Source organism: Trachymyrmex cornetzi, unplaced genomic scaffold (genome assembly GCF_001594075.2).
Source record: "Trachymyrmex cornetzi isolate Tcor2-1 unplaced genomic scaffold, Tcor1.1 scaffold148, whole genome shotgun sequence".
Taxonomy (NCBI): Eukaryota; Metazoa; Arthropoda; class Insecta; order Hymenoptera; family Formicidae; genus Trachymyrmex; species Trachymyrmex cornetzi.
The window spans coordinates 609,696-620,084 of NW_017296070.1; the positions used below are offsets into that span (position 1 = coordinate 609,696).

A 10,389-nucleotide genomic window follows, 5' to 3' on the forward strand; every position below is an offset into this window, starting at 1 on the left:
ATAGCTCTTACAGCACACATCAGCTTCTCTTTCTCTCTTTGTCTCGCAGTTGATTTTCTGGCTAATCCAGAAAAAATTAATAAGTCGTGCATGCGATGAAAGTACGAGGGATGCTACAATTGATTCCTTTCTAAATGCAGGTGGATTTGCACGAGGCGAACAAGAAACTCCAAGCTGGCGCCGCGAAAGCTGGTGCCGATACTATTCAAGAGAGGAAACAGATGGAGGATCAAAGACGACAATTGGACGAGCAGAGAAGACAGATGGAAGAACGAGCGAAGACCGTAGATCAGAAAGCTAGGACGACAGAGGAAAAGGAGAGGACGCTCCAAAATCTCGACCAAGACCTCAAAAAGAGAAAGGCGAGAATGGACCAACTGGAGCAACAATTACAGAAGGTAATTATATTGTTTGTCAAAACGTTCTTTTTGTAACTATATTATAGTTTTAGTTGTATATATTGTATAATTATTACGAATATTTATAATGACCATATTATATTGTAATTTATTTAATTGAAAAGCGGAAGTCATAGCGATTAACATCAAAAGTTTTAATTTCGAATTTGAGAAAATTTATTTACTAAGCTTACTTAATTTTTATTTTTAATAAAAATTACTACTTTATTATTAAAAAAAATAAATCATTCTCTTATTAATAACACTGTATAATTTTACTAAATGTATTTGTTAAACATGAACAAATTCATAGATGGTTTTTTTCATTAAATTTATTCAATTTAATAGAGTGGCGGAGCGCCGGACAAGAGATTAGCAGAAATGCAAAAGGCTCTCGAAATTGCCGAGAGGGATTTGGAAAAAGCGAAAGAAGAATCAGGCAGGAGTGCCGCCGAGACCGAGAGGCTATTGCAGCTCGTGCAGATGACACAGGAGGAACAAAACTCAAAAGAGAAACAGATCAGAGATCTTCAAGAGTGAGTATCTCAAACGCGATGACGAAAAAACATCTGAAATAGAGCCAAATGCAAGGTGAACGCGCATGTAATTAAATTTTATTAGTATAATACGACAAGTTATAGACATTTCGACCCAACATCCCTTTTAACTTGTAATACCGATTCTGTATTCATTTTATATTATGTTATATTTCAAAGATATAAAACAGTAGTTTTTCGTTATTATGTATGTACAATTTCATATGATATTCTTAATTACAAATCTAGAAATACGGTAGTGTCTCGGCGCTAAGCATAGCGTGAGATAAGCATAACATGACGTGAAATAAATTACTTATAGATATCTTTTAAAACATGTTATAACAAAATAATTATACAGAAAATAACAAATTTATTAATAAGTTTATATGAACTATTTATTGATATTTTTTATATATATATTTTGAAATAAATTAAAGTAATTTCACTAATATGCTCTTAATTTCTTCATCGCAGAGCACTCAAAACCGCACAAGCCAAGTTGAAACAAGCTACAACTGCACAGCAAGAGGTCAGTATATTTCATACATACTTGCGGAGTATTGATAATAAGAAAAATATAAATTAATTAATTTATATTAACACATATTCTTCTTCCATTTATTAATCTACTAACTACTTGTCTTCTGACATTTTCCACGCTGCTTTTGGATATATACACGCCATTCACATATGCTTCACATATCGCCGCTTATCCTCTGTACGTATTTCCTTTTGGTTTTGCGCATTGACAAAATACGACAAAAATATAATAAAACAAAAATATTACAAATTTTTTTCTCGAAACAATGCTAATAGGCGGGACCCGCCGGATTCCTAAAAAGCTTGTTCTAAGGTCGATTTTTGTTGGGGACGCCTTCTCCGTTCTTTTTAGTACAATTTGCATATTATAAGCGAGACTTTGCGAGTATAGACGTATATACGAGGGACTTAAACGAAGGATTGATGTCGATCCGCCAATGGACAAAACCCACGTCGAGACATATAATTATTTTACGTAAAATGCTACGACCATTGTTAACGTATTCAATAATTATAGCGAAAGGATAATAACGATAATAACACAACAATAACTTGATATAAATACAAATATTGAGAATAAATAATTATTGAAGATAAAATTATTAATATAAATATATAAATATAAATTTAATGCAGAGGATAACTTATAAATACATATTAATGCGACGACGCGAGAGAAGACAACGGAAACAATAACGTTAATTAATTATTACTAAGAAGAATCCGGAATATATATACATATATATAAATACATATATATATATGAATATATATAAATATACATACCTACATACCGGCGTATACACAAGAGATACAAATACACGCGCATCCATCTGTACATACATACTATAACACGACCGCGGAAGATATACGTATGTAGATGTATATATGTATGCACTCACGTAAATAAAAAATATAAATACAAGTTTAAATCGAGAGAAAAAAGAAAGAACAAAGAAAAATCAGATGGCGAACGGCAGACGCGAAGAAAAAGGAGACAACAAAGAATCGCGAAGAGATAATTTAACGAATGATTATTTAAATATACTGAGATAGAGGGAAGAATGAAGATTAAAAATAATATCTCATCACTTGAAGATGCACTTTCGCGTTCTTCGCATCGATCGATGCATGTATACAGATAAAAAATGCACATATACATACACACATACATATACATTCACCTTGATCTGTTTCCTCCTGTGTGCTTCCGCCTTTGTTTCGTTATCGCCATCCCGTACATTTTGCCACTTTGCCAACAAACGTCGCTTCGGCACGCATACCGCACGCTAGTCTCAGGATAACAAGGACGAGTCTTCTTGGCGAAAAGCACTAGAGGCGAAGAACCGTGCCATATTCGAGCTGGAAAGAACGATGGAGAATCTCCAGATGGAGCACGACAAGTGCAAGGACCTGTTGGGTGACGCGAAATACATTGAATCTTGGAAGGAGGAGACGGAGACGATGAATCAACACATCGTCCAGCTGGAGCAACAATTGAAATGCTGTGAGGGCCTAAAGAACATTAATGGGGACGACAAAATATCAAACAAGGATATTGAAACGCAACCGAAGGCGTGCGAAAATTGTAGTCTAAACGCAAAGGATCGGCGTATCCTTGCACTGGAGCGGCAAGTGACAGCCTTAAAAAATTCCTTGAAGAATCACACGAGCACAACGAAATCCTCAGAAAAGGATAACAGCGATGAGAAAACGAACGTGAAAGTGGAGGAGTCCTGGAAACAGGAGATCGAGGCAAAGAATCAGCACATCATCGAACTGAAGCAGAAAGTAGTGTTGCTTGAAAATCTCCTACGGAAAAACGTGGATGCGCAGAAAATGCGCGATCTTGAGAAAAGGATCAACAGGAAATCCAAACGGATCGTGGAACTGGAGAACGCCGTAGGAGAACTCGAGGACTTCCTCAAGGAGGATGTGAAAGAGATGCGTGATCTGCGATATCAGATATCGCTCGATAAAGATTGTATTATGAAAATGGAAAAGTGGATCCAGAAGAACAATCTCATGAATGCGGGAATTGATAAAGCGAGAATTATAGAGCTGGAGGAAATGGTTACGAATTTGGAGGATTACGTCAAAGAGCACGACATCGACGGCCTTAAACGAAAGTTGCAGGATCGAGAATGCAGAATTGTTCAGTTAGAGAATCAAATTTTTGAGTTGAGAAAACTGTCAAAATATGAAGAAAATAAACCAGGTAAGTGAAATCTCCACTAAATTTGTTGTGTTTAAAAATTTTTAACTATATCATTGTTTTTATTTTGTTTTTAGTCAAAGACATGCCGAAGGTGAACTTTCTATCTAATAATGAAGTAGCTTGTGAGCTAGAAGAAAAAGAACAAAAGGGCGTGATGCACGCCGTTTTGGAAGAAGTTAATAAAATTCAAGAGTACGAACAAGAGGAGAGCCTAAAAATAAAATTGCAAGAAAAAGAGCAAAAGATGAAGGAAATGGGGCATGATATTTCGGAAAAAGATAACAGAATTCAAAGATATGAACAGCAAATTGTCGAGCAGCAAAATAAGATTTTGAAAATGGAAAAAGAGATGGCCAAAATTGAAGAAGGATTTTACGAAACGGAAATCATTAGTGCGCTGAAGAAAGAAATTAGACTAAAAAATGAGAGGGTGCAGGAGTTAGAAATGGAGGTCAATTCTTTAGAGACATCGCTCGGCGAGAGAATTGATGTCGCGATTGAAGAGCTCATCGCCACCCTAAAGGAAAAGGAAGAGATAGAGCTTCAATTGAAGAAGAACCTCGCGGATAAAGAGAATAAATTGGAAGAATTGGACGCGGCTCTTCGCCAGAGCATTGCAATTACGGATGAGATTGAGGCGAAGTTAAAGAATGAGAAGAAGCTTAGAAAAGAAGCCGACCAAAGAGTAAGTTGGAAACCTTTACAATATATTAAACTTGTTTTATACATATTGTTTTAGTCATATTCGATTCATATTATTATAAAATAAGCATAACATTTATAATATAATACAATTATTTCAAATAAAATTTATTTATTTTACAATGTAATAATTAATAACATTACAGTAACAATAAATAAAATAAAAAATACATTTGCAGAAAATCTGTAAATAATTATACATTGTTGATATTTATACCGCTTGAATATCTGTGCTTGCCAATACGTATTGCCATTAGTTGCGTTAATTCTATAATTTATTTTTTATTTTTAATTAATTACTTGAAAAAAGCGATACAGTCATTGGAACGTTTCTTAAAAAATTACTTATTATCTTATCAGATTGCCGAGATAGAGGAAAAAATCGCAGTCATGCAAGCTGCTTCAGCCACGAAATGCATCACGTGCAAGCCGCTTCTTTATAAGATATTTAAGACCGAAGGGAAATTCGGCCAGTCGAATCAGGAGAAGACTGTTCAACTTCAAGAGTTGCATCAAATTAAGTGGGTGTTTCAATATACAAATAAAAAAACAGTTGTATGTATGTGTACAAATATAATATACTTTTAATAGTTTATTTTAATATTGCTGGCTCCCTTGCAGGCGTGATGTTTTAAAAGCTGCCCTTTCCGAGAAGGATGCTCATTTAGCTTTGTTGGAACATTCAGGCATCCAAACTCCGACACAAGCGGATGAGGCGGCGAAACTAAAAGCCGATAAGAAAATATTACTTGATAGACTGAGGGAAGAGGTAATTTAAGAAGTTAAAAAAATCTTCGGTTCTTATATGTATAACAACAAAAACAGAATCGTCATTATTGATATTTTCCAGGATGAGAAGAGTATCAAGTTAGACCTGCGGGAAACAACATCACACTTATTTCAAAAAATATTCAAGATATCCGATGACAGTGAGGACAGTAGCGATAATAATAATAATAACTCTTTTGATGATCGCTTCAGTAGGATCAATTCACCGAAATCAGTTGCTGTGAATGATGACAACTCGCCGACATCGGCTACTACGAGTTGCAAATATTCGTAAGTTGTCAATAATATTTTTTTAATACAATAAAAATAAATAATTAATCTTAGGAGATATTTTACAGAACAAGGACGTCGCTGGTGTCCGATATGAAAGACGAAGATCACTCGTAGATTCATCATCAGGATACCAGATAAGTACTCGAGTACCACTTACGGTATTTCGGAGTATCGGTTTCTTCGTTACCTCGATGTTGTCATACGCACACACACCCGCGAACGTAGAGGCAGTGTATAGAACATCTAGTAGCAAAAAAGAAAACGAAACAAACAACAGCAAAGAAACTCTATAATACACCATTCAATATCAGCAACTACAGCAACAGCCAACACCCCTGCCTGTGCCGCTCATCACGCATCATGCATCTATCTTCATCACCATCATCATTCTTCTTCGACATTTATTCGACATCTCTCACCATTAATCGACATTTTATCATCCATGTAATATATAGTGATTGAAAAAATTCCGAAGTCCAAAATCAAGAAATCAGAGGCTTCTACAGCCCGCTCCATAATCCAAATAGATAGCATACATTCGTTTTACCATGGATGAAATATAACAACAATGGATGACATATGATGGTTTCGGATAATTTATCCTGACAATATATTAGGCATTTATCTTTTCTCCTTTTGACATCAGCGACATTTGAATTGTTACAGACATGATAATTTGTTATTATTGCAATAATGTATCGAAATATGAATTGTTGTTTATTATATATAGTTTCTTACAGCCCGCAACGTAAGATTGTTAAAAAATCGACAATTGATTAGAAGATCAATGTTTTATATTTATTTCTTTAATATATTTAATTTTAGGTGTATAATTAAATTAGTGCTGCAACAAAATAAAAATTAAATTAGCAGAGAATTAAAAGGAATGATTAGCGTGGACTTGGAGTTTTGTTTCTTGGATTTTTAAACAATTCGAACATTTTAGAATATCCAAATATTTATAAATAAGATTTCTAATTATTTACATATAACTATTTATAATTTAATTTGTTTGAAGAATTTAGCTTAAATTAATGAGTTTACATATACCAACATCACTTTATAAATAAAATTACAATTGGAATAAATTATATAATCTCTGCCGTCTTCGTCCTGCAAAGAAAAAAATAAGTGAATTAAAAAAAAATTTAGTGTAAGAAAATTTACATTATGCTGCGTTTGTAATCAGAAAAATTAGCTTTGCTATTAAATTATTTTTTTATTTTTTTTTATTTCTGTTTATCTTAACATCTACGAAAATGAATCGAGAAACTGTCAATTTTGGAAACAATGTCTGTGATTTGAGGAAATTAATATTTAAAAAATCAAAAAATTCAGAAATATTTCTGAATGTATCACCAGAGGATCATATTAAATCACTGCAATCGTCACGCTAATAGTAAAGATGGGAATATATAGAAGAAATACACCGTTGTGTGTAAGTACCAAACGATGTGCACGAACGCTCTCTTTAGAACGCACTTTGTGGAAGATCGCGGAAAGCCAAAAGAACGTAGCCGAGGCACTAAAGAATATCTCTTGTAAATAATATTTACGTTATTTCTTCCACCCATACAATTGTCCCGAAAGTAGTGTAAACAATTTCTTGGAAACTTCTATTTAAAAATCTATATTTGTTTCCAAGGTACACTACTATAGAATAGAAATTTATTATGTGTACATGCATATCTCGCTAAACGAAATCCACATTTATTCGAGACTATCCTATCGGAGAATGCACGATCATTATGCATATGTATATCGCACAAGGGGATTACAGATCGTAATAAAATATTGCAAGGAAGAGACGATACGCTTTAAAATCTCGATCATTGAGTTTAAATAACATATGAATTTGGAAATGTTTTTTTTTAAGGCATTGGTAGAAATTTGTTGCGTGTGACAAATTATATTTAAATTAAATTAATAAAATGAGACTACTGTTGCATATTAAACTGCAAGATACGTTGTCACAGATCTCATAAAACGTGCATGATACTCAGTTGCGATATTTCATTGCGATCTCCTTTTTCTCTTTACACCAGTTGACGACTTACCGTCAAAATTTAATAGAAACGGCATAAGACGTTATAAAGAGCTTGGAAAAGTGCTGGAATGTCATTTTTTTAGACAAGCTGGCGAGCAATCTGAGATGCTGCGACGTGTGATGCAATATTTATAACGCGAGTACGTTGCAACGTTTTTGAATAATATATACATCGGCTTCTTGCGAGAACCATAACGTATTAAAAGAAGAAAATGATCAATGAAGGAACATCCTATCGGATGGCACGTTCTTTGATCATTTGATCTCGCTCGCCACTAATGTCGTCGCGTCTGCCATTGCGGTGGGTTAAACTGCAAAACGTTGAAAGTGTAAAATTTTATCGTTAATACTTGAGGATAGCCCCTCCGTGAATTTCACGGATACGGCAGCACTTTTCTTGTTGCTGGCTTATCCATTCGTTTATTCGTTTAACTACGCCTCTTTGCATCTTGATGAAACGAACCACTTAGAAAAAGACTTATTAACTCGACTTTAATATATCTAAACGTTAGGACAATTGTAAGCTGGAATCAAAGTGCGTGTTGTGTGTGACGCGGATATTTATTGCAGCGGAGCATCGCGAGCCGTGCTTAAAATGTACATTTGAAAATTCGAAAGAGTATCAGTCTTTTACGTAAACTATTATTTTTTGGAATTAGTAATTAAAATCATTATTATTTTTCTTTTTTATTTATTAACAATAATATTTAATTAGTAAAAACTTAATGTTTAAATATTGTATATTATATTGTTATTATATTATTACTTTAATTTTAATTTAACAATATATTTTTTATTTAATAATATATTTTCAATGACTAAAAATTGCGATACTTGGCCGTAATCCTCAGAATATATATAAATAGCTACAAAACAGCTTCCTCTCTTATTTCTGACCTCCAATCTCATGTAGATGCACGTGCAAAGATGAGATAATTTCAGTTAATGTCACCAGAGCTGCATGAATAAAATAAAGTGTAAAGAGTGAAAGCGAGAATTATATTTAAGTTCAAATTTTCCACAAGAATCAAAGACTGTAGACAATCTAATAGTTATTGATAATTGCCCGGACCATCTAAATATTTTCTCTGTCTGGAATCAATAAGAGTTTATAAAACACGTTCTCTTATTATTCATATTTATATAAAGATGTTAAAGAGATGGTAAAATTTTATTAATGACATTACAAATTGTTGAGACGTTCTAAGTTTCATAAAAATAATAGCTGTTGTTATTTAATTTTTGTTATCTTTAATGTTTTACATCTTGTAATTTTCGTATTTGTTTACAAGAGTTACTGTCAATTCTAGATGAAGGATATATATAGTGTGACCGTTAAATATCTCTTTCGCGTCGATTGAGTCGAGAGATCGAAGGTGAGATGGAGAGGAAGAACGATGGAGAGAAAAATGAGAAGAAACAATTAGTTAACGTGTGCCACTGTCATATCAAGCCTATATCATCGTGTTACATCATATGTAGCAAAGCAAAAAATAATATTATCGTTAATTGACACAATTGTTAACACAGAACGAGTGATCGAAGCATGAATGTGCTGTATGTCTGATAAATCAATTTTTAAAAAATTGCTAACATTATTTTTCCAATGTAGAATTTTTTAACAAAATCATGTAACTCTAAATACTTATCTCACTTTTACAATCTTATTTGTACACAATATTCGATCTTTCTAAAATTCTCGACTCTTACCCATCTTGATTAACATTGTGAATACCAAATCTAATCACTTTCGATGTTTCAACTCTTTGAAATAAGCTACTTAATTCGATAATAATTTTAATTTGCAATTTCTGTTTCATGAAAAACTGCAGGGAATATATGACCATATGCACGAACGGGAAATGCGATAGACACAGACAAAGTATCAAATCGAATTTCTTGTTGACATACTAGATTCTACTAACGTAATATAACAATATAATATATAATAGTAACATATTATCCGATCACTCCACAAAGATCCTTTCGATACAATCGATGTCGTAGAATTTTTGTCGTCCGCATTGAAACGGTGAAAAGAGTTCAGGTGATGGAATGAACGAGGGGGAGGATGCGATTGTATTTCGCAACAGATCGCGCCTAAATTATTAGAAGCATAATAAGCGGTAGGATAATAAGCACTCGTTAAACTTTAAGTCCAATTTCATTTATCCGCGAGATCATTGGTTGTGTTTAGCAGAGAAAACTAATTAGTTAGTACTTAGTGATGTTCTTTAGTATTATTAGTTCCTACACTTAGATTCAGCAAAGAACTATAGGTAAGAACCAATCATATTAAGGAATCACTAAGCTCTAACTGATTAGTTTTCTCTGCTGAACGTAGTCATTGTTACTTGACTTTCATCCGTTAATCGATACCGCGCTTGGATTTAAAATCGATCATTTTGGTGAATGAAGAGTATCTGTAAATTATTAATTATTGATTATTAAATAATTAATACGTAATTACTAAATGCCCCCTTATGCCTAAAGAAATTTTTCAAAAAGTATCACTCGAGAAGATACAAGGCTTAATCGCGCACTATCATTATAGACTGTTCGCTGTAATAATTCATTGATTTATCGATTATCATCGAAATCCTCCCCTCGAACCTCACCAATTTATACGGCACTCAAGGTGATCCTAAGGCAAGACTGCAGAGTGAGACGAGAGTGAGAGGCCGAGTGAAAGAAAGCGAAAGAGAAGCGGTCCTGATATTTTTTGACTCGTGACTGTTAAGTGTCCACGATAAGAAAATACCAAAAAAAGAAATACGATTTTTATGTAAATATTGTAAGGAACGCCGTACTGACGTTACTGTAATCCTTATTGGATGCTATTTCGAGATAAAATTTTAAAAAAAGATATTAAAATTCATGGTT

General features: G+C 33.4%; 2 protein-coding genes across 3 annotated transcripts in view; both read left to right on the top strand.

Moving 5' to 3' along the window:
* brp (ELKS/RAB6-interacting/CAST family member bruchpilot) overlaps positions 1-2,017 on the top strand; it is a 71,350-nt gene extending 69,333 nt beyond the window's left edge. For both annotated transcript variants that reach the window (XM_018502642.1, XM_018502643.1), the window contains 4 exons: positions 141-398; positions 747-934; positions 1,412-1,466; positions 1,754-2,017. In XM_018502642.1, coding sequence (XP_018358144.1) covers positions 141-398; positions 747-934; positions 1,412-1,466; positions 1,754-1,789 — 537 coding nt within the window. In that variant the 3' untranslated portion in view covers positions 1,790-2,017. The remainder of the gene's footprint in view (positions 1-140; positions 399-746; positions 935-1,411; positions 1,467-1,753) is intronic.
* Positions 2,018-2,500: 483 nt separating this feature from the next.
* LOC108757940 (putative leucine-rich repeat-containing protein DDB_G0290503) lies at positions 2,501-5,735 on the top strand. The gene is made up of 6 exons (XM_018502645.1): positions 2,501-3,695; positions 3,770-4,380; positions 4,758-4,918; positions 5,019-5,166; positions 5,248-5,456; positions 5,525-5,735. The coding sequence occupies exons 1-6, from the start codon at positions 2,852-2,854 to the stop codon at positions 5,571-5,573; spliced, it is 2,022 nt and encodes a 673-aa protein (XP_018358147.1). The 5' UTR covers positions 2,501-2,851; the 3' UTR covers positions 5,574-5,735.
* Positions 5,736-10,389: the final 4,654 nt, after the last annotated feature.

Bases quoted from the DNA above. Each gene is read 5' to 3' on its own strand.
- LOC108757940 (XM_018502645.1), top strand. From the start codon at position 2,852: ATGGAGAATCTCCAGATGGAGCACGACAAGTGCAAGGACCTGTTGGGT. The intron at 3,696-3,769 runs GTAAGTGAAATC...TTTTGTTTTTAG, and splicing joins ATATGAAGAAAATAAACCAG to TCAAAGACATGCCGAAGGTG. The intron at 4,381-4,757 runs GTAAGTTGGAAA...TTATCTTATCAG, and splicing joins GAAAAGAAGCCGACCAAAGA to ATTGCCGAGATAGAGGAAAA.